Below are 26,367 nucleotides of genomic sequence, written 5' to 3' on the forward strand. Positions count from 1 at the left end.
AAACACCGGGTCATGGGATCAGCATTGGGACACATCTCACTCCTCCCAACAAAGGCGTGTGGGGCCGCCCACTGATGTCAGAGGGACTGCCTGCAACATCAGCGGGACAGCCCACTAATGTCAGCGGGCCCCCTACCTTCATATCCTTCAAGGGGGAACCCAGGTAGCCAGAGCCAGAAAGTTCCCAGATACGCCTTGCGTGTTAAAGCCCTCCAAATAAAGTACACGTGGCAGCCGGCCGGATGAGCGCAGCCATGCCTTCCGTTCTTATGGTCTCCCGGTGTGTGGCCGGACAATGCAGGACCTGATCTGCCTCTGGAGCAGCACGATCAGGAAGTATTTGGCCCTATTGTCCACCCGCCCAACGAACAAATACCAGGTGGCCAGTCTGGGCCTTGTTAGACAAATGAATGATGGATGCAAATAGCTTAAATTTAGTCCAGAACGGTGATTATCATGTGTAGAGGGATACAAAGAGATGATGCCTTTACGGAAAATAGGCCATTCCTTAGACTTACTGGCACCCTGCAGGAAATTAAAATCTGTGCCCAAACACCGACAAAACAATCGGACTCAGTATCAGACAAACAATTTGGTTTGTGAACCATTTTTCAACCAAAAACATGCAGTGCGTCATTTCGGGCATTCGATGTAAATGAATCTCAATTAATATATGATATTCATGTTCCTTAAGAAAAAAAAAGTCTAGATCGAAGCTGCAACATTCTAAAATAGAACCTTGTGTCTATCCAATAACAAGAGATGCTGTCCGTCATTGGCTGTTGCTTGTCCAGCTCCATTAAAACCCTCCTATTACATGCAGCGAACCAAGGAAATCAAATGGGTTATTTTTTTGTTTTAAATAAGTAATAAATAATTTTCCTGTTTTTTTTCCGTCTCCCATCTCTCTCTTTGATTCTGCTCTTATCTGATCGTGTGGGTTCTTCATTTCTGTGCAAAAATGATTCATTTAAAGCCGGGTACAGTATGTGGTTTGGCACTTCACCTTTATATACAAATTATTGAACCGCAAAAGAAATGAAGGCTGCAAATAAAGCCTTATAATAATGTAATATCTTGTATTTAACAAGAATGTATCAAAAGCCACAATTTTACTCTTTGATCCTAAAGATGCTGTTCCAAAGAAATAGCATTTCCTGCATGCTTTAATGTGAAATAGAGAAAATAAAGTTGAATTGTGACTCAATAGTTTTTAAGCACATAAAAACAGTATTTTCTTTTTCTGCTGCAATGGCAACTAATGATGGTAACCTACCAGGGCATTTTAATAATTAACCCTTATCAAGGAGCCATCTGTGTTGGTTGCATTACCTGCATGAGTAAGAGGATGATCAACGTTTGGCTAATCATCGTTGTATGCCTTCCCTGGTATCTTAAAGTCAAGTAATATCTAGTTCCGCTTGAAGGAAACTTGTTGGCCGATGTGTCTAAACATTATTTCAGCCAGAAGCTTTAACAACCGAAACGAATGCATTAAACAAGGGGGGTTTCCATTCTCCTAGATGACCGAAACGTGGGATCCTTCTGTCTGATGCTTGCCAAAGCCAATAAATTGCATAAGTCTTTTGTAAATCGAGGCCAGACTGTGGATTCTACCTCTTACTGAAGACACAATGTGGTTCTGCCATCATTGGCATTCCTCGGTCCTAGCGGTCAGACTGACATGTGGTATCCAAACATAGTGGTAGAAGGTCTGTTAAGTAACCCAAACGAATTAATCATTTAGAGAGCCGGTGGCATTGAAGCGGTTAAAGGAACCTCATGCTCTTCTTCTATAAAATGTCCACATCTACATTTGAAACAATATAAGGGCACACCTTCTAGGAGGACCGCTTCTGGTGAGCTAAAGGCGCCGCTAAGAGACGTTGATGAGATTTGTTTTCAACGGTATTTTGTTACAATAGTTGAGTAAATCTGCTTAACATGGTGGAGAATAGGGAAAGGAAGGGCCTGAGGAAGGACAGATAGAGAAAGGTGAAATAAATAAATGTCAGGGAAAGAAAGCACAAAGAGAGAAAGAACAAGGACTGGACAAAGAGAGAAGAAAGATTGTGAGTGAAAGACAATATGGAGAAAAGAAGGGCAGGTAGAGGATGGTAAAAGAAAGGAAGAGAGTGTAAAGACTGGCAGATGACGAATGGAGAAGAAGGACACAGAGAGAAAGGAAAGAAAGAAGGAGTTAAGAAAGTGAGAGCAAAAATTTGTAGAAGACAGGATACCTTCCAACAGTCCTTGTTTACATGGGGCAGTCTCAATTTTTAGACACTGTCCTGCTGTCCTAGGTATCTGCCCTACTATCGTGCTTTTGGGGATCCTCTGATCCCCGGCTGACCAACCCATGGAGCTGGAAAATCAACAGAGGTCTGCGCTGTTGCAGCAGAGACCTCCATTGTAGCTTTCACATGGCCGCTAACATTGAGAGCTGGCTATTTGGGTAAGCTGCGCGGGCGGACAGGCGGTCACGTCCCACCTCTTGCAACACAGTTTTCCTGATTTCCACACGTGAAATGTTGGGGGGGTAGGTGAAAGAACAGGGAATATAAGTGCGTGTATAAAGATGTACGTGATTAGGGTGTATCTGAAAAGGGTACGGAGGCTGCGTCCTCGCACAAGAAGCAGATGCCGTGTTATGATATGCATTCCTCGCTTTGCATAAACGGCAGCTGGGTTCCGATCTTGGAAGCGGCCCGCAGACCCCCTACACGTACATTCCGTGTATCCCGCGCCCTGCGAACTCCGCGCCCCGCACAGTAACTCCGTGAAACGCCACCGAGAAGCGTGACTCATAAGGAGCCTCTGACTAAGCGGGAGAAAGGGGAATTTCTTTGCCTTCGCCAAAAAACGTTAAATTGCCCACTCATTTCAAAACAGGTGATGGGGCTATACCTCCCTCCCCTCCCCCCCTCCGCCTTTACTTGGTTCAGCGAGCCTTCTTACAAAAATAAATAATGAAAGAAAACAATACTCTTTAAACAATTATGTTCCATAGCAGAACAATCAAGAACAGGCTTGCGTCCATTTTCGCCCCCGTACCAAGCAGCGTGCCAAGAGGCTGCGGCGATGGGGGATGTCTGTGCTAATGAGGATTTACCATCTGTAAAATTCCAATGCCCTGTGTCATGAGGGGAAATCTTCCAAAACACTGGATTTCACCCTGTCTCTCTCCGTTGGTTACAGCTATGGCAACTGTGCTACAGCCGCTGTTTCTTAATCAGCGCTCTTAGCTTTTTTTCCTGTTTTTCATTGTTTTTTTTTAGGGATATCCCGATGACATCACAGCAGGTTAGTCATTCGCTTGCTAGATATCTCCCCTCGAAGGCTGAGACATAGTTAACATTTTAAATTCTGGAATGTAATGCTTTCCTCGTCTCTACAACCTGGTAAGGGTTAAGAATACCCTTATTCTTAATTTTTTTTACGGGGCAAGAATTCTATTAGCCTTAACTATCTGAGTGCCAGTATCCAAAGGATTAAGGGGCAGATTACTGCAGACCCCTACAAGTAAAACAATCAGAAATAATGATTAACAGTGAGCTCCTCGGTCTAAAGTACTGCTGAGCCTCTGTGCTGAATGTAACGCTTTTATAACTAAATGCAGCTTTAAAAACATACATTTCACCTGTTACGTGCCCATACTTCCCGTAGAAGTCATTATTTTATCAAGTAAAACGTTGCCTCTTTAATTATTTTTTTGCTGGGAACACTTAATTGTCATGTGACACAAAAGTAGACACTGATAGGTCGTTGCCCTAGAACCTGAAACGATTCTCAGATGTTTCAGTGTTGTTTTGATGTAACCAAACCTTCAGAAGAAAGAATAAAATAACAGACCTGCTGATGTACTGGACGGGGATATCTTTAAGATAGGTCTGTTTTACCACAAAATCTTTCCAGAGATCCAAATCTCTGCCTATTAACACTAACGTCCAAAGAAGAAAAATAGAAAATAAACTATCCCCTTACCTGGTGTCTTCTCTGTGAAGACTACTTTGGACTCTGCTGTGAAGTTCTGGCCACTGAGGATCATCTGCTGTCCACCATACACCAGGCAGCTATCAATATCTTGTCTTTCCACCAGCGGAAGCTCGTGAGCCGATCTTTGGGCTAAAGATATAAATGCAAACCAATGTTAACATGATTGTATTCCAACATTCTTCCTCTCGATAAGCAATGCTATAGGAAAGTTGTCTCGAGAGGTCTAACCATGAGAGGTCTAAAGGACTACTATTAAGCCAAGGGGTCAACTCAACACAATGGTGGCTACAACTTGGGGTTTAGAAGGTTGGCCACAGGAGAGAAATATCTTATGCCTCTTCTAGAATGGATAAAAACTATAGACTGTAGTAGGTATTCCAATACGCAATTGTATGCCATGCATAGAGTGACTTGTATAGTCATACACCTCACCATCCAACAGAGGGCAACACGATGCTGCTGCCTTGACATGGAAAGATTTGCTATTTCTGGGGCAGCATTGCTTTTGGAGATTCGGGACACCCAACAGCATTGCCCTCCATGTTAAATTTGGCTGAAAATGCCCACTTTATGTGTTCAAGACCGGTGACGACACCATGGAGAGTACATTATGAGATAATATTGGGTGCACCCAAAGAAAAGGACTCTCATATCCATTTCTAATTTAGTTTTTGAGAAGGGTAGTAGGCGCACCTCTGACATTTTAGCTGGGTTGCCAACAACTACTTGCGCGCATCCACCGTTGGGTTATCCTGTACGCTCGCTGGAATGCAAACGGTTAAAATACAGAGCCATCTGGTTTGCGATACTCACAGTGAGAGATTTGTTGTCTAAGCTATAATTCATTAGATCACTCAAGCTGTAAAAAGCTGCTAAGTTTGCAAACCGCACCAGCCATAGCAAGATATTTGCCTTTGCCAATGGTCTTTTTGCCACAAATGGGTATCTAACCATAAACCGCGGAGGAGATCCGATCCTTGAAGCGCTCCGATATTTCGGCAGACCCCGCCAAAACATCTGTCATTCTCCCCTATTAAATACTATATTTAAATGGCTCATATGGCAGGAAGCTTAACACTTCTCATTTGAAATCTTACACCGTACTTCAGCCAATGGCGAGCCATGTTTTTCTATGGGAACAAGTAAAAAAAAAAAAAAGAATGTATAGTTTATAATACCAGCCAAGGCTTTCTCAGAGAAAAATAATCCGGGGGGGGCTGCCAGATTGTCTTGGGTTGGTTTTTTTTATGATGTGCGCAGCTTTCCACAGCTGTTTAGATATCCATTTCATACAAGCCAACTTCCAACTAAAACAACTATGTCATGTGTACCCATAGAGAAATTATTTTCACCGTCTTCATCGAAGAATAAATCAGATAAAGCAAAAAGGATCTCCATATAACACATTTAGGGTTGGCATTTGTTTGTCATTTTAAAAGGAAATTACACCAAAAAAAAAAAGTTGAAGCTTAAAAATGTTTATTTTTTTATGTTCTGTGTTTTATGTTCTTTACTTACTCTTTACATACTCGGGAATTTAGACCGCTGAGGGGTATTTACTTTTACATTTTTACATGATTTAAAGTCTTGTGTATTTTTGGAGCTTTTTACTTTAATATTTAGACAGCAGAGAGGTATGTTTTTTTATATTTTTTTTCACGTAATGGGGTCACAATTGAAAAATTGCTAGAAAAATAGCACTTTTTACATGGGGGGGGTGTGTGTGAATGTGTTTCCGACTAGGGTTTCAACATGCCTTTGCTGCTTAAGTTAAGTGCGTGCCGTCATAGCTTGCATAATGTTTTAGTAAATAAACCCAGCCGGGGTATTCGCAAGTCCATGCACTTTCACAGGCACCTTCAACTCCGAGGAAGTTAGCGTGAAAGGGGCTGAAACTGTAAGATTTCAAGGGTAATGCCAACGGAATTTGACGGCAGATAAGAACCATTCGGCCGCCATCTGCATTTGTTGCACAGAACTATGACCCATAGGCTTTTGGGAATCAAAGGTCTTAGAAAAGTCCTCTGAGGTCCTGAATGTCTCTCTCCATGCCTACGTTGGCCCGATACAATGTATCACTAGGGTATATATATTTTTTTACAATGGATCTTTTTTATCTTATAGTGGTTTGGGGTGGAGTGGCAGGCCGTGCTGCCTTCCTGAGAGACCGTGCCTCCATTATTTTGCAAACCGATGCTTATCTCACCCTCTTGACAACAAGACAAACCTTTCAGGAAGTCCCTTGTTGGTAATCAGCCTGAGGATATGTTAGTTGGTGTGTGTATTGTTTAATAGCAACAACCGGGCACTGAGAATAGTGTGTTGGCACGATGACAGATCTGTTCAATCTAAGAATGCTATAACGATACTGCGAGTAAAGCAGGAGCATTGCACGCTTACATAGTTCAAATACATCAAATCCTTAGCATTCGTCATGTTAAGGAAATTGTAGTTGTATATTTTTTTTTTACTAGTCGTTCTTTTTGAGTCAGGTTTAGTTCATGCCATTTCCTTATTCAACAGAGGCCGGTATAGACCATGTTTCAATACATTGGATCAGCCAAGCTATATTGCAAGTCTTTTGGAATTACCTGTGTCATCTCTAGAGCCGAAAAACCTTGGACGCCCCACATCAAAAAACCATCATGTTTCTGCAGCTGAGTTTAAGTGACAGTTGTCACTTGGTTGGACTTGGTTGGTGTTTCCAAGTCTGTTGGCAATCCTAAAATAATGGCCCACGTGCCACGGAGACACGAGAACCGCCAGAAAATATTTTTACGGCTACTTACAGCATTCAATCGGATTGGAAGCCACCTGCAGAGACACAATCCGGCCGTTGGCTTCTGGGATGTGCACTCGGAAGACCAAGCGAACCCTCGTGTTCTTCCTCCCGATATCGGTTTCTCCTTTTCTCAGTTCAATGTCGGCATTTTTCAGTTTCAGAATTCCAGCGCAGTCAATCCTAGAGAGGTGAAAAAAATAAACCCCATTAATCTTCATTAACTATGTTGATGTAATAAATGGGTTGAATGAACATGTCTGCACCAATTCCAGTTCTGTAACATATCATTTTAAACAATCTGTTTAATCGTTATGTGATTTTTGTGTTCCGCTATTGATGATTTACAGATTTTAATGCTTTCAAGAAATAATATTAGGATATCGTCCACATTCAAAGGGCTCTCCTAGATTTCAGGAATTGGAAGAACTGAAAGAGTTAAAGCCAAACATAAATGCTTTGCTGTTATTTATAAAGAGCAATTTTGTAGCAAAGTGTAACAAGTAGTCTTGTAACCATAGAAACCATCTGAATGCTCTTGCTGATTGGATCATTCCTTTGGTTGCTATTAAAGCATATTACCCCTGTATCTCAACACTATTTTTCCAGGAGATGGGGCCATCAAAATAACAAATTAATATTTTTTTAATCATTGTATTGTATGCAAAAACAAGAAAGGGAAGAGGAAAGGGTAGATCTGTGTTAGGTTTATCTTTTTAAATGAAAGGGGTTAACTGAAGTGTGAAGTGAAAATGGCCAATACCTCCCATGAACTGGAATACAGCCCACTGGTGCTGCCGCTAACCGTAATTTTATGGTTTGTTCTTTTCTCTGGGAAAATACACCCACGCCTTGGCACTCGCAAACTCGGAATGATGTGAATAATCACGGGGAGGGTGTTCTATAATGTAAATTTATGTCTGAACACATTTGCTTTTTTGGACATTGATGATCAAGAAAAAAATACATTGGATTAGATACCTTTACAACGTTTGGTATCTCCAGCCCCCCCAAAAATATATATTTAATAAAAATGGCATAGATGTGATAGGGAGGGGGGCACTACAGGGTCAAAAGAGAGGTATACATGTAACAGTCCTCTCCTTGATTGATATTAATCGTGAGAGATTAGTGACAGCACAGTAGACCTGATGGATGTCAGTGGACACCAGGCCAAACGAGTGGTGGGCTACTGGTATGGGTGCCATCATGCCTTGCTTTTAAAAGGGGTGGACAGTAAAGTTGCCAATGCCAATTCTGTTCTCCTAATCTGGCACCGTGGACCTTAGTAGCTACTGTATCCTCTTAGCTGTTCCTACTTACGTGGCTCTCATGTTGTTCTTGGGTTCCAAAGGTATCTCAAGGACTTTTGTGTGCCCAATAATCTTCTCATAGCTGGTGGTGGTTACTGTTTTACCGGTAATACGGTGCACTTGGTAGAAGGCATGCGGTTTGAGAATGCGTTCGTCTGCTGTCCCGATGAAGATCTGAAGGCCCAGAGGCTTGTTCTCCATGTACCCATGAAGCTGTAATCAGAAGTAGATAATGATTTTAATTAATGGTTCAAGCCAATATTAGTTTCAATGAGTTTAGTGGTTTCCATGTAACCGGTTTGGTCTCAATTTTGAACAATTTCGTCCAAGTTTCCATGTTGGGTAAAACAAAGAACTGGGAACCCTGGCTAAATTATTCTATCTCTTTGGCATTGTTTTTGTAAATAAATTGTAGGTTAACCAAATTGTGGGTTAGATGGCAGGTTGGCACAGTGACCCATAACAAAACCAATGGAGCTCTGATAATAATGTTTTAACAAAGTTTGAAATTGGACTTAAGAAGCCGCACCTAAAAGGGATTGTTTACCTAAATAGCTAAAATTCTAACAATTTTAATGGCGTTTCCTTTTAGGCACCATATAAGGGATCCATTTTACAACTAAAGGGAACTTATTATTATTTTTGTTGTTATTATATTTAAGGTAAAACAGAAGATTTTATTGTAAGGATCCTATTATAAGAAACTAGGCTACAAACATATCCCAAGATTAGTTGTATTAAAGATTCTTTCAGGATTTAAAACATGACAGCAGACGCTCGCCCGGTACTCTAGAACACCCATTGTGAATAAAGCAAGGGAAGCAATTACCAAAATTGCAAACTAATTATATGGGTAAAGTTATGAGTTTCTTATTTCATTCTTTGCTATTTTTCCCCATATAGTTAACTTCACTCTTACATAATAAATGTGCAAATTGCACATAGAAATAATAGTTTATCTGTACCCAAGGACTACTTTATATTCTGCAAGTGACACAAGGAGGTATAATTTCCATTAGAAGAATAAGAATTATTCTAAATTCTTTTTAAAAACAAATTAAATGCACAAAAATCCATATTTTTTTTACAAGCGTAGCACACAAAGAAGAAACATTTCTAAATTAATAAATTCTGCAACTTTTTTTTACATTTTTACTTTTTTTATTTTTTTTTTACTTATTTACAACTGTTGCAAATTAGTAAAATAATTTAAAAAGAAATGTAAAAAAAGGCCTTCCAATATGATTTTTTTTCTTGCTATCGTCTGATGCTAAAATAATAATTCATTCCCATAAGATTTGGAAGAATTTAAGTGCATATTTTTGTTTTTTGAGACGGCTCACTTTGCTATACAATTAATATGAATCAGAAAAGTCTCTTTCCTTTCCTTAGAAAACATATTAACCTGCTTTTTAATTTAAAATAAAGAGAACTTCTCATTTGACATTTGCTTAAGGTGTCTGCCTGGAAATTCACGTCTGGATTGAAGCTACAGATGTTCCTCTCCTTTCGCATGTAATTACTTTTATCCAGAAAGTAGTACAGTTTAACCGTGAGACTATTTTATCCAAAATCTATGTGTTAGGCCTTCAAAACTTGTCTTTTTTGATGGTGTTTAAATAGTGAAATGGGGCACACATTACATATAGGGTTATACGAGATGAAACTCCAAGATTCTGTTGGTATCTTGGTACTCAATCCCCGTTGCACAAAATGTAGATGTGAAATGTATTTGAAGACTTGTGTTGTATGTTAAAATACTTCTGGGCAGGATAGGGTAGGGTCTTTAGTGACTTCGGTGGGATTACTCATCCGTTCCTTCATTATTTGTTTTAAGCCAGGCTTGTTAGATCAAAGTTCATTTTCCCACCACGACTCCAGTAGAAGTGTCCCTTGCCATCTCAGAGGAAGATGGCGAATTCCCATTCTTCCTAACATTTCAGTTGGACAAAGAAGACCCGTGGCTGTTGGTTTTTCCAAGACTTCTTAGCGTCTCTTCGTGGTTTATTGATTTATTTATGACACCCTGGTAAGTTACAAGGACCCATGACCATAATATATTGTATTCAACAACTAATTTCTTTTGAATTCTTACTGTTTATATATTTTATATACCCCTGTGCACACCGAAATATAGGTCTCAAATAGGGACTGTCTCTAAATAGGGACACTTGGGGGGGGGAGTTGAATATCCTTTATGTGCATTAAGGTGTATAACTTTAGGGGGTCCTAAAACGGTTTAAAATAGTTTTTATGTATTTATATGTAGATATTAAATAACAAATATGTGGAATTTTGGAAAGTGGATGAATTTTAGAATTTAGGAACATCAAAATGTGTTTCTTGATGGGCTAATTCTTGTTTTGTTTTTTTTGGGGGGGTTGTAAAGTAGACAACGAATTAAGATAAGAAGAAATAAGAAGAAATCTATAAAGTTTAGCCCCTAAAATATGTGTAGGTATTGTAACTTTCTTTTTGTAGGGTCAGCAAAGCTTCTCATTTTGCCTTTTACTAGACACGTTTTTTTTCTTTAAATCATCTTGCCACGTAGTTACAGGGGTGAAACCACATGTGGTAGGGCCTAAGATTTATGCCTAGGCGTGGATCAGCTATAAATCCGGTTCTGGGTAGTAACACATTTTCTTGAACACTTTTTGCTCAAAAAACATTCAATTTTTAAGAATGTATGCCAGTTCCTTCAATGATGTACTTTTCAAAAAAACGACCCTTCTAGCTATACCCCGAACAGCCATGAAATGCTGACCATGGAATTGTGGTAAGAACTTTCAAACCACAAACAGAGCATTGTGGGAAACCCTGACAGTGAATAGCACTCATGGGCCAGCAGCACCCAGTACCGCAAGGAGCCTGCCTTAGATCCTCGGAGAAACGCTTAGATTAACTTTAATATTCCTTTAGGCACCAGTCGCCAAATCAAAGCCTGGTTAATAAATTAAAAAAAGGGGTTCTTTAAATGTGATCGCTATAAAAGCGACATTTGTTGTTAACATTTGAAAAGCAGGGTAGAGTTTTGAAGGTTTGCCGCACATCAATAGCCTTCTAAAGCCCCTTGACAAGTTGCCAAAATATTGAATCCGCATGCCAGCGCCTTTAAACTTAAGAAGGAATACACACTGGGTATTTGTGGCCTTATAATGCTTGCTTTGGCCCATGACAGGGGAACCATCTTTGATTTTTTATTTTTTTTACCCCAGTAAGGTTAGGCAACAACATTAGGCTTTGTGATTGACATTAAATTAAAATCTGCAACACTACAGACCTCCATTGATTTTGCTCCTTAGCCCTGACTCCCCCCAAAAAGCAGGACAGGATATCTGGAACAGTCTCGGAACACTAGGACACTTGGGAGGTATGCCATTCCATCAATGTTTGTTCCATACGCTGCCACTCCCATTGTGTCTTGCCTATATAATATAATATTCCTTTCTCTTTCTTTTTTCTTTCTTGCCTATATAATATAATATTTCTTTCTCTTTCTTTTTTTTCCCCCTCCTTTCTCTCTATCTCTTTTTCCCTTTCTCCCCCCCCCCTCTCTCTCTCTCTGTCTCTGTCTCTCTCTCTCTCTCTCTCTCGCAAAAATGGCAGCCATAGGAAAAATGTAGCTCCTTCTTGCCCTTCACGTATTATTTAGTCATCTCAAAGACTCCTGGTTCACCTATACAGTCCTCCTTAATGTGATCATCTGGCAAAAAAAGTGACTTTATTTGAGCACCTTATTTAAGACTGCCAAATATGTACTCATTCACCTTGGCGTGTAGACTGTCTGCTCTTTTATGAAGCCCTAGTCCGAAATTGGCTCGTGTTACCCCTGGGCAGACCGGAGACTAGTAGAGTCTGGCATTACACCATAACGATTATATCGTGAATCAGAAACATACACCTTCCCTTATGTGACCAAAAATCTTATGAAGGAAATTCTAATCATTAACTTTAAGAATATGTATTTAAATCTGCTGTAAATGTATTTATAGATCTTCTCATGAAATCTCGAAATGCGCAGAAAAGAAGGTGAAACAAATTTGTAGACATTAACCATTTTGCTACCAGTGGGACAAGCCAAATGTAAAAAAAAAAAAAAAAAGCTATGTCTAAGTAAGTAGACTTGATAAGTCCCTGTGGCCCCCTTAACTAAATTTAATGCATTTGACATATCTATTGATCAAGAGAAATATGTGTTAAAATTATTTAACACATAACCATGACATCATGCAGCGCCTTGTGTAAAACGCATCATTTTGTCTGCATATGACACCATAGAGGTTTACAGATAATGTAAGAAAATAGGTAAAACTGACCAATTTAACCCATTTTATTTTTACATTTCTGGCAATTCCCATATGAGGTCCAAAGCAATGTATTGTTCACCTCCCTAGTCCTCAAATGGTTAAATCAAATTGAATATAATTTTATTGAAAAGGCAAAATATTTAATAATGCCATCAACACCTGGGAAGGAAATTATTTGCATTAAAAGGTGCGCTTTATATCAAAAGTGTACATAAATATATATACCGTAATCCCCTATAAACTGTACACAGTTCAAGCTGGATAGGAACCAACAGCTTTGAGTCACATTTGCCACACAAGCGAATAAAATCCAGACGTAATGTCTGTCTTTCCATATACGATTTTAGGATTTAAAGATCCTATTTTTCTACCGAAAAGTGTTCTTAATCATTTCTCACAACCGGACTGATATTATAACCATGAGATGGGTAATCAGAATGTGTCTATGTGTGTTAGGGTCTCTTACGTGTTAAGAGTCTAGGAGGAAAAGTCAATGGATGGTGGTCGTCCTTGACCTCCAACATGGGCAAAGACCAAGGTCACAAAGTGGAAAGAAGTTGTCCAACCCATTAAGACATTGCGTGTTGGGCAAAGCTTGGGGGCTTTTGTCTATCTTTTGCCCAGATGAGTGGGGCATCACAGATGTATTGATCTGTGGTGCTAACCTAGAGGTGACCAAGCATGGTACTTACTTTCCTGGTCTCTATGTGTATGTGTAAGCCTGACTTTGTCTTCAATACTAAGGGTCTCTAAAGTTTATAACGTCTACCTTTCTACCAGTATATATCTATATATATATTGTTGCCATTGGACCATTGACATTGGATGGGCCACAGGCTTTGTGCAGGGATTGTAAAATAGACTGTAAGCTCACGAGAGCAGGTCCCTCTTCTCCTTCTGCACCGGTATGTCTTTATGTTATCGCCAATGTTAAATAATCTTTCTTAAATATTTTCACTGTCCTCTATTGTATCAGCACAACGGTGTCTGCTGGCGCTATACAAATAAATGTGGCGTTATGTTATTGGGCACAAAAAGGTGGGACTGTCATAGACATATTTGGGCTAATTATTCTAATATCATGCAAAATGCATATTTTCAATACAATACCCTTCAAACACGGAAAAGGTAAAAGTTCTAACTTTCTAAACCCTATTATGAAAAGGAAAAGTATGATTTCCCTTTACAGCCAGGCTGAAAATAGATGTTCTTGTACAGATAATGCGAGACAAATGTAGCTATGTGGGTTGTAAATAATTTAGCAAAGTTCTGCTACCTTGGTGCTGTGCATCTGTGTATCTGCAATAATAATCTGAAGCTGGAGGCTTTGATTTACCATATTACCACACTCTGGCTTTTTTCTTACAGCCATTCTCCGTTATCACGTTCCCTTTTTTTTCTTTTCACTCATAAAAAGCCGCCGTACAAACATAAATAAGAAGATTGCCGATGTGTCGATTTATCAGTTAAAAAAAAATAACTAATTAAATAATACGAAACTATTGATTGGTCTCCATTAGGCTGGCACCCCCCTCGAAAGCTTTCTGCTCTGCCTTGTTGGAGGATTCTGACAGATATATGTATGACCCAGGACCCATAAATATGACCCATAGTCCATGGGAGGGCCCCCTCGATACAAATTACGGTATTACATGTTATTTGAAATATGTTTACAGTAATAGCCAAACCAGTGTCTAGAAAGTGGTTCCCAGGACTTAATTCCAGTTGCCATACACACGCATAAACACATACAAACTCTTATGTTCCCTTGTCTTTTATAGTAACTTCCTTCCTTAAATTCGCAATGCCACCTAAAATACCACTGCCTGCCATTTCTCATCACCAAAAGAGGAAATTAACAAGTCTTCCGGTGTTAAGCCTCATCGTTCTTGTTATGGCACTTAAATTATTATTTTTTTTAAAAAAAGGTGCTTTAAATAAACGCAGAAGGAAACGAGTCTCTGGCCTTGTTCTCTAAATAAAAATCACCTGGAACTCAATGTACAAATAAAACATTCATCTCCAAGCAAGACCAAGGCATTTGTGGTGGACCTTAGGTGACACCAAGAAGAATAAGCATTGTTTGATTGCCGGGAAGCCCTGCCATCTTGGTTGGTCTTAAGCAAAAAATATGGCTGAGCTTGTTCGGGAAGGAAGCAGCCTTGCCACAAGATGAAAACAAGTATCCATAGGGTTAAATTTACCCTACAATGTCAGAAGGTGGCTGCTTTTATGGTGAAAATGTTATTTTATAACAATTTATCCTTTGAAAACCTTACATTACTATGGCTCCTTACACCTGGAGTTTGCACCCTTTGCTGATGCTACATTTGCTTCTGGAGGCAGAAGGAGGTGTAGAGACGTTGCCACCAGGTGGCTGAAGAACCCCCCCGGGGAGAGCAGCTGCCCCTCTTCCACCAAGGAAGTTACGGCCCTGATCTCCTGACTCTAAATTGGAAATAAGTTCTATTATTAAGTCTTCTACTACGTTCTTCTTTTCTTAAACTTAACTATGGTTACTTTAATTCCAGAAGTGGTATATTGCAGGGATAACTCCCTGTGTCTAGAACTCATTTTCAAGGGAAATAAGTGAGAGGTAACCTGAAACCTTCCCAATTGTTCTTCATCTTTCACTGACAATAACGTTTGCAGAAAGTAACATTTTCCAAACTAGAATGAGGGGAAAAAAAATTTAATCTGCTAAAAAGACTGCACGCACAAGAAAAACGGCATACGTCCTATTTTTAGACAGACCCTCCGGGGAGTCTGCGACAGGTTCTTAACAAAGGAACATGCTTTGCTGTCTCTCGAGCCTTATGTTTGAAACACCCCCCCCAGCTTGTGCAAACAAAATTCAATCATCGCTTGTTTCGTACAGAGAGAACCTGTCTATTGGTACTGCTAACCAGCTTCACTCCTGTCTGCCGATAATGAAACCTCGCTCGTCCGCACATTCAAACAATTTTATTTGCCTTTGAGCATGTAACCAACGTGGCAGGATCTTCGTCCCCCCCCCCCCTCGTTTTTAGAGAGAGAGAGAGAAAAAAATCTATAAACCATGTAGGGCTTTGCAGGCAGGATGTTTGATAAAACGTATTGAGATGAAAGGAGTCAATTGCGTCTTTGCCGTAGAGTGCGCTGCTTGCGCAAGCACCTGCCACCCATTATGGCGGTTTCTTTTTAACTGGCTGAAGTCTTAAAAGAATATTAATATTTTTAAATAAAAAATCACTTTAATGGCTGTTTTTGTTTTCTGAACAGAAGATTCCAAACAAACACGTTTGGTTATTCATAGTTCTAATTACTTATTGGTTAATACTGTTCTACTGTGGACTTGTGGTCTTATAGGCCCACTGAGGTTCCTCTCTTGTTTTGTGAGAAAAAAAAACAGTATTTATGGCCAAGACATCCATTCCTAGCACAAATTGAGATCACGAGAGAAGATATAATTAATATTATATAATGTATATAATTTTTTCAGAACTTCCTGTTTAGTTGGTTCCTTTTATCGGGCCAGCATAGATATATATGTGAAGTTACATAAGATTCCATGACCTCGGAAATCAATATCAACTCTGTTTTCTCTTGGGGTAATCCAGCAATTTCCATTTTTTTTCTTATCACGGCTTTGTATGCAAATTAATTACTCTCCATTGCATCAGATTATTGGCATGTAACGTAAACAAACCAAGTTATTGGTAAATCATTTCCTAGGTTTTTGTTCTCGAGACGGCAGACTTGAGTGATGTGTTACTTAAACCATAGTGGAAATAGGGAAGTGAACTGATTTAAAGCAGAAGCATCAGCGACTGTGAGAAGAAGTATATTTTGCTGATGAAGAAAGTAAAAGATACAGGGTTTATTTTCTAGCGTTTGCAGGCGTTGATTTCAGAATGCTGAGTAAACACACATTTTAGAATGATCAATGGTGTCCTGTTTTATATATATATCATATTAAATGTGAAAACTACCTCTTGTGAGTGTCATACCTGCCGTGTCCGCCGCGGTCCCTCGCCGGTCTGCCGCTGGTGGGCGGCGCTTGCGCGCTGTCGCGCTCCCGTCCCCTCAGTGTGACGTGCCAGCGGCACGTACACTGAGAGGACGTGCCGCGGGCACGTCTTCTCGGTGTACTGTGCGCGCGGCATGGACGGAGGGGCACGTCGATGCGGCGCGCCCACGGCGGACGCATGATAACATGCGAGCCGCCGTGGCACGCCCACGACGCGCCAGTGGTCATGAGCGAGCCGCCGCGACGAGTCGGCGGCACTCGCAGGGTTATGAGCGGGTTGCCGCGACTCGTTCGCGGGGCTCGACTTCGGCGGCATCTGCCGATGTGGCACACCCGCGGCGCTCGCGGGTGTAGCACACGCAGATGCCGGTTTGTTTATTTATTGTTCGCGCCGACGCCATTAATGTGCGCGCCGGTCGCGATGACGTCTTCCTTTGTTGTTTCCCTTTGGTTGCTATGGTGTTTCCCGCCATTCTTCCTATTTAAACCCCCTGTCCCATTAGTTCATTGCCCGTTCAAAGAGTCACTGTTGTGTATCTCTGGGTTATCGTGAGTTATTCTGATTGATCTACGTGTTCCTGACCTTGGCTTTGTTTTCTGACTTCGATTCTGTGCTGCCTGCCCCGACTTTGGCTTGTATATTAACCTTGATCCTGTGCTGCCTGCCCCGACTTCGGCTTGTATATTGACCTTGCTCCTGTGCTGCCTGCCTCGACTGTGGAACTTCCAATACCCGTTGTGCTGTGCTACGCTACCGTCTCTGCATTGTGGGTGCATAATCCGTGTTGTCCTAGGTCCCGCATAACAGTGAGGCTTTAAGAAAAACAAGATGGCTGCCCCCAGTCACTTAGATTTGCGTAACATTGAAAATGAATATAAGAAGATTGTGGGAGCAATGTGTATACAGTTGGATGAGTAGACAGTTTCTAATTTAGTGTTTACATTAAAAGCTGACATGAAAACTGAATAAAAAATTTTGTTTCAGTGGCTATTACAATATAATATATTTGTTACCTGAATCACTGGATGGCCTCCAGTCGTGGCTTTCACTGCCCCGCGGCTACCTTCAGTCTCATAGTGCGCACGATGGTGTGGCTTGGGCTGCACTTCAATCTGAAGTTCGTAAGATCCAACTTGACTTGTCAATGGCCACTCAAGGGAAGGTAGAGAAGCGACGGGAATGCTGGATAAAAAAAAATAACATTTATGGAAACTAAGTACAGGTTTTGTAAATTAGAATCCTTGGCTACATCATAACTACTAACCCACTCCCACCAGTAATATGTTTATAGGTAACTCATTTTGTTTGGGAGGACCTGAGTCTGAATCATTCTATATTAAGGCTGATGATACGGGATAGTTGAGTTTTCAATTGAACTTTTTAGGGCCTTAGAAGTTCTGCACCTCCTGGAAATAGCGTTTATAGCAGTCTAGGAGAGGTCGTGAGACCTATGCTTCTTGTAGCACAAAGAGTCTTCGGTCGGGTACCTGTTCTATCAGCCATAAGAAGCCCAAGGTTACTGGACCATTGGATTTTTACTATTAAAGGCCTGGGTGGCTTATGTCTTCCTGTTAAACACCCAAGTGTAAAAAATAGTCTTGAGAACTGGGACCAGAACGTTCCACCTAGTGAATTTCACCAGTGAATACTACCGTTGGCGGGGTTCCATTGGTGAGCAACAAGGCTCAATGACTAAAACCACCAACAGGGAACCCCTTTATGCATTTGTCACAAACACAAACAAATTCAAAGTCTATGTAATTTTATCTTAAAAACAAATACAGCAATTCAAAATGTTTTCAAGCAGCCTCGTAGACATATTAGTTCAAGATGTATAGCTGATAAAGGTTTGAGTCCTTAGGAAAAAGGGGTAGTTTAGATGGGCCGAATGGTTCATATCTGCCTTTAAATTCTACGTTTCTGCGTTTAAGATGAAAGTTTCCTGACTGGCCACACAGGAAGCAGACATATCATTGCGGTTAATAGGAAGGCCAAGAGATACGCGGCTACGGAACCGTTACACACAGAGGTCTCTGTCTTTATAATGCTTTTACTTACAGACCTCGTTTTGGTTAGTAAAACATATCCTCGTGATAATAAAACATATCCTATATATTTTAAGGTGCGGAAATAACATATTCCATTAAAAAAATAGAGCAAATAAGAGACGTGGGGCTACTATTGGTTGATTTTAATATTACATTTTCTATTAAGTGAGTTTAAAGTGTCATCTCATTGGTTACAAACACCAAGTAGCCAAATAATATTCAGGTTAAATTTTAACCATTAATGCACCTATTACTGTCTTTCAATAAAATGTGTGATTTATTTTTTTTCCCCAAGAATATTTTTTTATATAAAATCTATGTATATAAAAAGTATTAGCGACCCCTTAAATCCCACTTCATTTTCCAGTAACACCCCCCTTTAAATATTTATCTTAAAAGTGTTAAATCTTAATAAAAGTGTTAGAAATGTGACAATACTACTAATAAAGTAAATGATTTTGAACAATTCTAGTCTGTTTTATGAATTCTTCCAGACTTCTGGCCAGAATGATGTTTTTCTTTCTCAAGTGATAAAATATAGGAAAATATATGTTTCTGATTAGGTCTGACTTCTGCTGACTATATAAAAATAACGTCTTGTTTCAACATCTGTTTATCTGGACTTCATATTTAAAAAATAACACATTACATTTATATTTTAGAAAAATATATTTTTAACGACTTTGGAATAGTAACCTTCTTGTGTACGAGACATTGTGGGTTATAAAAATATAATTTTAAAAGTTAATATTGTGCAATGTGATCCCGCAGATGAATCAATATAACATATTCAACTGATCTCTACGGAATGGATTTCCTTAAAAAAAAAAAAAGTAATTTAAAGCCCTGTTGCCTTTGGGCATAGTGGGCACCCATTAAAATGACTTCCGATTTGTATAATATATATTATTTTTTTATTTTATTGATTTTTTTTTTTACTTTTTTTTAAATTATGCAGCATTGTTTTATAATTATTGTTCAAATATACTAACTGGAGCACATTTGAACTACTAAAAACAGTCTCATTAATTAACTTGAGTTAATAAGTTGTGTTTTATTACCCTACAAAACTGTAAAACATAAAATTCTCTTTTTTTTTTTTACAACACAGATATGCCATGAATAGAAAATGCTGCGTTAACACCTTCGATCAGATATTCCGTGAGATGACTAAAGGTTTCAAAAGTAAGTTATCAACATACATCAAATACTGTGCTCACCATTGGAATAATGCTACATTTATATTGTAAAGTTGTACTTTAAACTGACTTTTTTGATATTGTCTAAAGTGAAAACAAGACATTCCTACAAATTTAGGCTTATTGTATATTCACAGCTTTTTTACTTTTTTAATTGCTTTTAAACCATTAACCGTTAATCTTATTGTCAAATTGTATATTGTCAATGTAAACGTTAGTGTTAATTGTCACTGTCTCCCTATTGTAATAGCGCTACGGAATCTGCTAGAGCTCTATTAATAAATGTAATATGACGTAATCGCTCCAAAACGGGTTAACCAATAAGTATTCTGCAAGGGATTTTAATGAGTGCTAGAAAAAAGGCCAATCACATTATAGTTTGCTGGGATGGCCGTTAGCGGATACATAGGCTTAATTCCAGCCAATCGTAGTGGACTCTGGTCTGCCCTACCGCTTAGCTATAATGTGTCTAGAAGTCAGAAACACAGAATCTGCCGGCAGATCGGCCCCCATTCGGCCCCGTCTAGTCGCCCGTTTCTCCTGCTGTAAAGACTCAAACTTTAATCAGTCGTTGGTCTTAATACCCTCACTGTATTACACTCTACCACTTCTGTGGGGAGGCTGTTCCACTTATCTACCATTCTCTCACTACTATTAGAGTGCAAGCAAGGATTCTGGCCAATGGTATGCCTCGCTCATAAATGTAAAGTATACATACAAAGTATGCAGCCTGGGAGTCTGGATAATGTTCACCAGTAATAATATGCCATAATTCTACACTGTAATAGTTTCCACTGGAGTCAGGGATTCTGGTTTATTAGGCGAATCCATTAATAAAATCAGATGAAGTTATCTGGAAGTGAATGAGCCCATGTCTGGGCCAGCCCTATCCATAGTAATCAATGATAAGTATGAAGTCATCACTTGCCCTTCTGCTTCTTGCATAACAAATATTATCTTGGAAAGAATGAACGGCCACTAAACAAACTCGTAATTTCTGGGCAGATGACTCAGAATCCTTTGCTATAAAGTAACTTGCACGTGACAACTCATAGATAATACGGCATTTTATTACCTGTGCCCAATCCTTCAACTCTTTTAATAATGATGATTGGTTAACTATCTGACTTGCAAAGTATAACAGAAAACGGTAAAAACAAACAAAAAATGGCAAAAATTGTACATACCTGTAATAAGGCATCGTCGGAACAAGAGGCTTAGGCCAAGTTGGTGGCATTAGTAAGATTGAACCAGGATCTGAATTCTTCCTCTCCTCTTGCTCATAACTCCCCAGGTACTCGTCACTTGGATAAAGGTGGCATGGCACATTCTTGTGGGCTGACACTGGTGAGGGATCAGGGCTGGTTTTCCACATTTTTGATGGTACGGCGAATGAATGGTCTACAAGGTTGTTCATGCCATCCATTCGGTGGGGAAGAGGAGTAGGTTGAGGAGAAGGGCTTCTCGACTGCCGTGGAGAAACTGTGCTTTGCTGACCAGTGTAGAGATCAGCGCAAGAGTACCTTCTTTTTGAGCCAGGGGACGATGACCGTGAGTTCGGTCGAGGGGAAGGAGAATGCGGTCCCAAGCAGGATTCGTCTGTGATGCTTGCCCGTGGTGACATTATTGGAGAAGCTCTAGGAGAATAATGAGTATTGATGTTTTGAAACTGTGGACACAGGTCATCATTAGGACCGCTATTGGGTGAAACACATGGTGATGTGTAAGGAGAAAAATTAGTCTCTGATATGAAACTTGCTGATGAGCCACTACTAGCTGGGCTTAAGCAAAGCGGCTCCCTGTAGCCCTCATAACCAGGGACTGGCAGCAATCTTGGGCTAGTAGCTGCTGAGTTTTGCTGGTGATCTACCGCAATATCTGAATCTCTGATGCGGAATGAACCCCCTGAGTGCATCAGCTCAGATGGCGTGATCTCAATCCTTGGACTCAAAGCTGGAGCCCCAGCAGCCTTTAGTGGGTCCAAGAAATATTTTGACCCTACACTATCTGTCTGTTCATATCTGGCCATGGGATCAGCAGAGGGCCTGCGACAAGCCAGAAGACTGTATGGCCTGAGGCCGTATTCGGAGCCATCGTCATGAGGATACGCAACTCCAGGTGGGCTGATGATTTTATGTGAAGGAGTCGGTTCTTCTGGAAAAAGAAGGGTCTCTTTAAGACTAGGTAAATACTGTTACACAATTTCCAGTTGTTTACAATTAAAATCAATTAGTAATTAGTACTGATGGTCATAGAATCAAATAACCAAACAAAATAGTTAATATAATGATGGACCAGATTAAAATACATATAATTTTGAAATTGACTCCCATCAGATAAAGTCACATAATTCACCCTGGGATTTATTACATAAATAATGACATCATGTGCTCTAGTTTATATATATATATATATATTTATATATATGAAAAACTGAAATAGTCTCATAAATTCTAAATAATGCTCCTTAAGGCCTTTACAGCACAGGCAGGGAGGACGTAGCCGGTACTGTTACCGGAATCTGTCTTTATTTGGGAATAAAAGGGGATTATATCAGAAATATACAGCTCACTTTACCCAAAGCCCTAAATATGTGGCCCACAGCAATTTTGATATATATTTTTGTCAATTAATAAATAAGAAGAAGGTATTTAGGACAATACAGTAATAACAAGCTTTGTAGGCAGGGTAATTTAACGTTTACTGTGTAATGTTTTATCTATACATTTTGCTAAAATACACAGAATGGCCGTGACGTATCCTGGCCTAGGCCAACTAGGCCTAGACCTTGGGGGCAGCGGTCTCCTGCTTTAAATATATGACATCATATTCCATAGCTTCATGTCTTGAAGGCACGGCGCACCTTTTCATGCAATTCTTTGTTTTTACACATGCTAGTTCACTAATAAAATGTATAGGGAAAAATGTACATTAAATAACTCTGTGGATGACCTACTTTATATGTCTCCTCATAAGAGAAGAAGTAGACAAGGGTACTTGTCATCCAAAGGGGCAACTTGGCCCATCTCGGAGGTTACAGTAGAATTTGGTGGCGAAATGGCCAATGGTGTCACCCTGTCTTGTACATGTACAGATACAATAAGTGTATCTTACGGCAATAAGTGTAATTGTTTTGCAGAAAATATAGTTTAAAAGTTCACTTCCTGGAAGCTGAGATTGGTGGCAGCTTGTGGCAGAGCCAGCGTCATCAACTTCCTGTTTTACGGTTCTATTGCGTCTGCCCACCCCATCCTTGCAATGGCTGCCTGAACCAACAACAATCACCAACGTTACAATACGGAGATCTTGCTTAATGGGCAGGAATAATAATGCAAATCCAGTGAACAGGAAGTTAAAATGTCTTATTTTCATCTGTAAACATGGTTACATGGTTTTCTTTAGTGTATAGAACTCTAAAAAAAATTTGGAAAGTGGCTGATCCGCTATAAGCACCTGTACTTTAAATAATTAGCAGTAATTACAGATTACATCTACAGTTTGCAAACACATATACCGCTACCGACGTGACTCTTTAAGTGCCATGCACTCTTGCCCTTCAGAGGGTTATTATTAACCCATTTATTCCCTCGATTATCTCGACAACACATTTTTAGAAGCACTTCAGCCCAGTGCTGCGTGTGACTCACAATTTCCTCTTTTGTAACAAACAATAACAAAAAAACACACCTTTTTTATTAAATTATTAAATGCGTATGGAAAAAAAAATCGCAAAAAAATTAAATAAAAAAAACTTAAAATATAGAACTTAAAAAAAAATTGATAGTTTGGGAAACTCAGTAGAACCATCCATGACTGATTGCATGCCGTATTATGTATATACACTTCTCATGCAAGCGATTAGGGGGTTTATATCCTGTTAGGTGCCTGGTGAATTCTAATCTCTTTCCTGGGGTATTGTCGTAAAGAGATATTAACCATTACAGTGACAAAATTAAGAAGGGGCGAGAGAGGCATAGAGATTTGGGACTATCCCTCCTTAACATGGACACTTGGCAGGTACTTAACTCAAACTGTACTCTGGGTGGGTAAGAAACTACAGTTGTTAATATGCTAGTGCAAGCAACTTTAGTAATTTTCCGCACACAGGGTTTGCATAGTCACACCTACCTATGACATTGCCCCTCCCCTTTGGCAAAAGCTGATTGGTTCTGACCACCTTAGATCGCGGGATGAAGATAATTAAGGTGCGCTTAAGATAATATTTCGATATAGAGGTTCTTTCCCACATGTAAAATAGTCGCTAACTTTCTTTTAACTTATATTTTCTAAAAGATTAACGAGATATAAAAAGCTACAAGTGGTCTCAATAAATGAATGTCTAAATGTTGACATCAATCGAGTATTCCCAGAACACAGCTCTATGAATCCATTAACTACTTAATCCATTAAACGTGTAAGACTTTAATGCTTATTTCCAGCAAACAAATGCAGAACCTTAGATTTATCTATATTGAATTTTAGCTGTTAAAATTAGTGGAGCTTTCTATCCCATCCAGATCTAACCTAGATTGTGGCGTAATCCTTGACATAACATCTGTAAAGCTGTAGATGATGTTGGAACAGATCTGTTGTAGATTACATCATCATCAGGAGGTCACTGGCCTGAAAGTGCCCATCGTTGCCAGTCTGACCCTGCCAGGGCTCATTGGCAACCTGGTTCTTTTTTAAGGACAACCTGGCAAGGGTTGAAAGACATCACAGCCTTTCCTGCAGCCTGGCTAGATGTTAAAGTGTGTTCCTTACGATGCATCAGACCTTAGATCACGCAGGACATCACTGAGATATTGAAAGTTGCTTTAAGGTGTGGTCCTGGAGGTGAAAAAAGTCATACCTATGTTTTTATTTTAGGAAGTATTATAATTATTTCAGCAAGGTAAGTACCTGTGTTAGTAAAGAGATCCTAAATAGCCATGTAAATATCTGTTCAACATACAAACTATATTCATGCAAAATACCGCACATGAATGCGCAAAGTATTATGCAAATCGGTGACAGCCTGTGTTTAACCCCTTAATTGACATAGCATGCAGGACCTGAGCTGTCAAGTAATCTCTTCCCTAAACTCCTAAACTAAATTATCTAGTGGATGTTGAGTTGCATGGATACTACAGGGATGTGCATTGGTCATGCTACGACCACTCTCATCATCCTCAGCCAGTGAAGGATCATGAGAAACATACGTTCAGTTTACTTAGAGGGCAGCAGCCTCTTTGATTACTTATATTATATAATATGTACATGTTATTGAGATATGGTTAATACTAGAAATAATAATATTTTATATACTATGCAAATAATAATATTTTATATACTAGGCAAATAATAATAATATTTTATATACTATGCAAATAATAATAATAAAATGTTATATACTATGTAAATAATTATAATAATTATAATAATAATAATAATCATTTCTACGTTTATGAAACTTCAGCATTGTGCAAAGCCTCATTAAATGGCAACATCATAAAATCCATCCACATATCAGATACTATAAATGTATCATTACAATTAATTGCTGCGTTAACCCCTTTGATGCTGAAAAGCAAACAAAGCATTGCATTGCTTACCTACCAGACCATTTGCTTAGGTCCTATATCACACCTAAAAAATATTACAAAATTCCTCCCCAAACTGCGCCAATCAAATTACTAAATATTTTTGTTTCTGTGACTTTAGATTTGAGAGAAATTGTAAATTGGTTCCTGGACTTTAATTCAGTCGCGCACACATTGTAAACTTAAAGAATGGACACAAATAAACTATCATGACAAACCTTCTACGGGGATGGGGTAATCGTAATCAAACAGGATAGAGAAATCCAGTTCATCTTCAGGGCTGCCGATCTGGTCGCAGCCCCCCGACAGAGAAGGGTCGGGTGATCTATCTGTGTAGCTCATGGCTACAGAATAAAAGGGCTCTGCAGCCCAGAAGCTACTCCTTGGGACAGAGACAAGAGGATAAATCCAGAGACCTCCGTACGGTATATACACGACCTGAAATTCACAAAGTGACCCTTAAACCTTTCGAAAACAGGTCTCGGTTCTTCTCGGGGCACATTGAAGAAGAGACGATCACTGGTGTAGGTGATGTATCACCGGCTTCCAAGGTGTCTTCAGAGATGCTACAGGTGGCCACGGGACGAGAAAGAGGTCCCACCTAGAGATGCAGACACCGCAGAAGTTTGAGACGACGGAAGATGGGCTTTGGTCAAGGAAGGTCGATAACGAGAGATCTTTCAAGTGTGTGAAATTAGCACGACGGCTCCAATAAAGGTACTTCCTGATGTGTCGGCCGACACCTGCTGCCGAGAGGCGTGTTCTGGAGTCACAACTGGGGACAACTGCAGCGTTACTTTAAAAGCCTGAAACAGGAACAAGTCTAGCGATCTCCGAACCTCTTCCTTCCCTTTTAAATATTGAACGCGGTGTTGGTTGCTGCGAAGGACAGGACTGGCAGTGTTTTGTGACACGGTCTGCCGGTGATACAATCGGCTGAACAAAAGACTTTCATTTTTATTTTTTTCTTCATAGATAAACAAACTCCGAAACCGCTTTTTACTGATTAGAATAATGGAATAGCTCAAGCACTTTAGTTTATTTGTGACCCAAAATATTTCTTCAAGGAATTAAATAATTTTTTAGCGATGATAGTGTGGTGGTGAAAAAAAAAATTATTTTTTTTTTTTACA

General features: G+C 39.6%; 1 protein-coding gene across 1 annotated transcript in view; it reads right to left on the bottom strand.

Annotated features, from left to right (window-relative positions):
* The window catches only part of LOC149280952 (nuclear factor of activated T-cells, cytoplasmic 2-like), a 40,932-nt gene extending 15,356 nt beyond the window's left edge, over positions 1–25,576 (bottom strand). Inside the window, exons 1-6 of the mRNA XM_089499916.1 lie at positions 25,453–25,576; positions 20,840–21,806; positions 17,419–17,587; positions 8,099–8,301; positions 6,786–6,958; positions 3,985–4,125 (exon numbers count right to left, since the gene is read on the bottom strand). Of these exons, the coding sequence (XP_089356042.1) occupies positions 3,985–4,125; positions 6,786–6,958; positions 8,099–8,301; positions 17,419–17,587; positions 20,840–21,806; positions 25,453–25,576 (1,777 nt within the window). The remainder of the gene's footprint in view (positions 1–3,984; positions 4,126–6,785; positions 6,959–8,098; positions 8,302–17,418; positions 17,588–20,839; positions 21,807–25,452) is intronic.
* Between the last annotated feature and the right edge of the window lie 791 nt (positions 25,577–26,367).

The sequence above is a fragment of the Sceloporus occidentalis genome, unplaced genomic scaffold (genome assembly GCF_023333645.1).
Source record: "Sceloporus occidentalis isolate IW3139 unplaced genomic scaffold, rSceOcc1.0.p SCAF_143, whole genome shotgun sequence".
NCBI classification, from domain to species: Eukaryota; Metazoa; Chordata; class Lepidosauria; order Squamata; family Phrynosomatidae; genus Sceloporus; species Sceloporus occidentalis.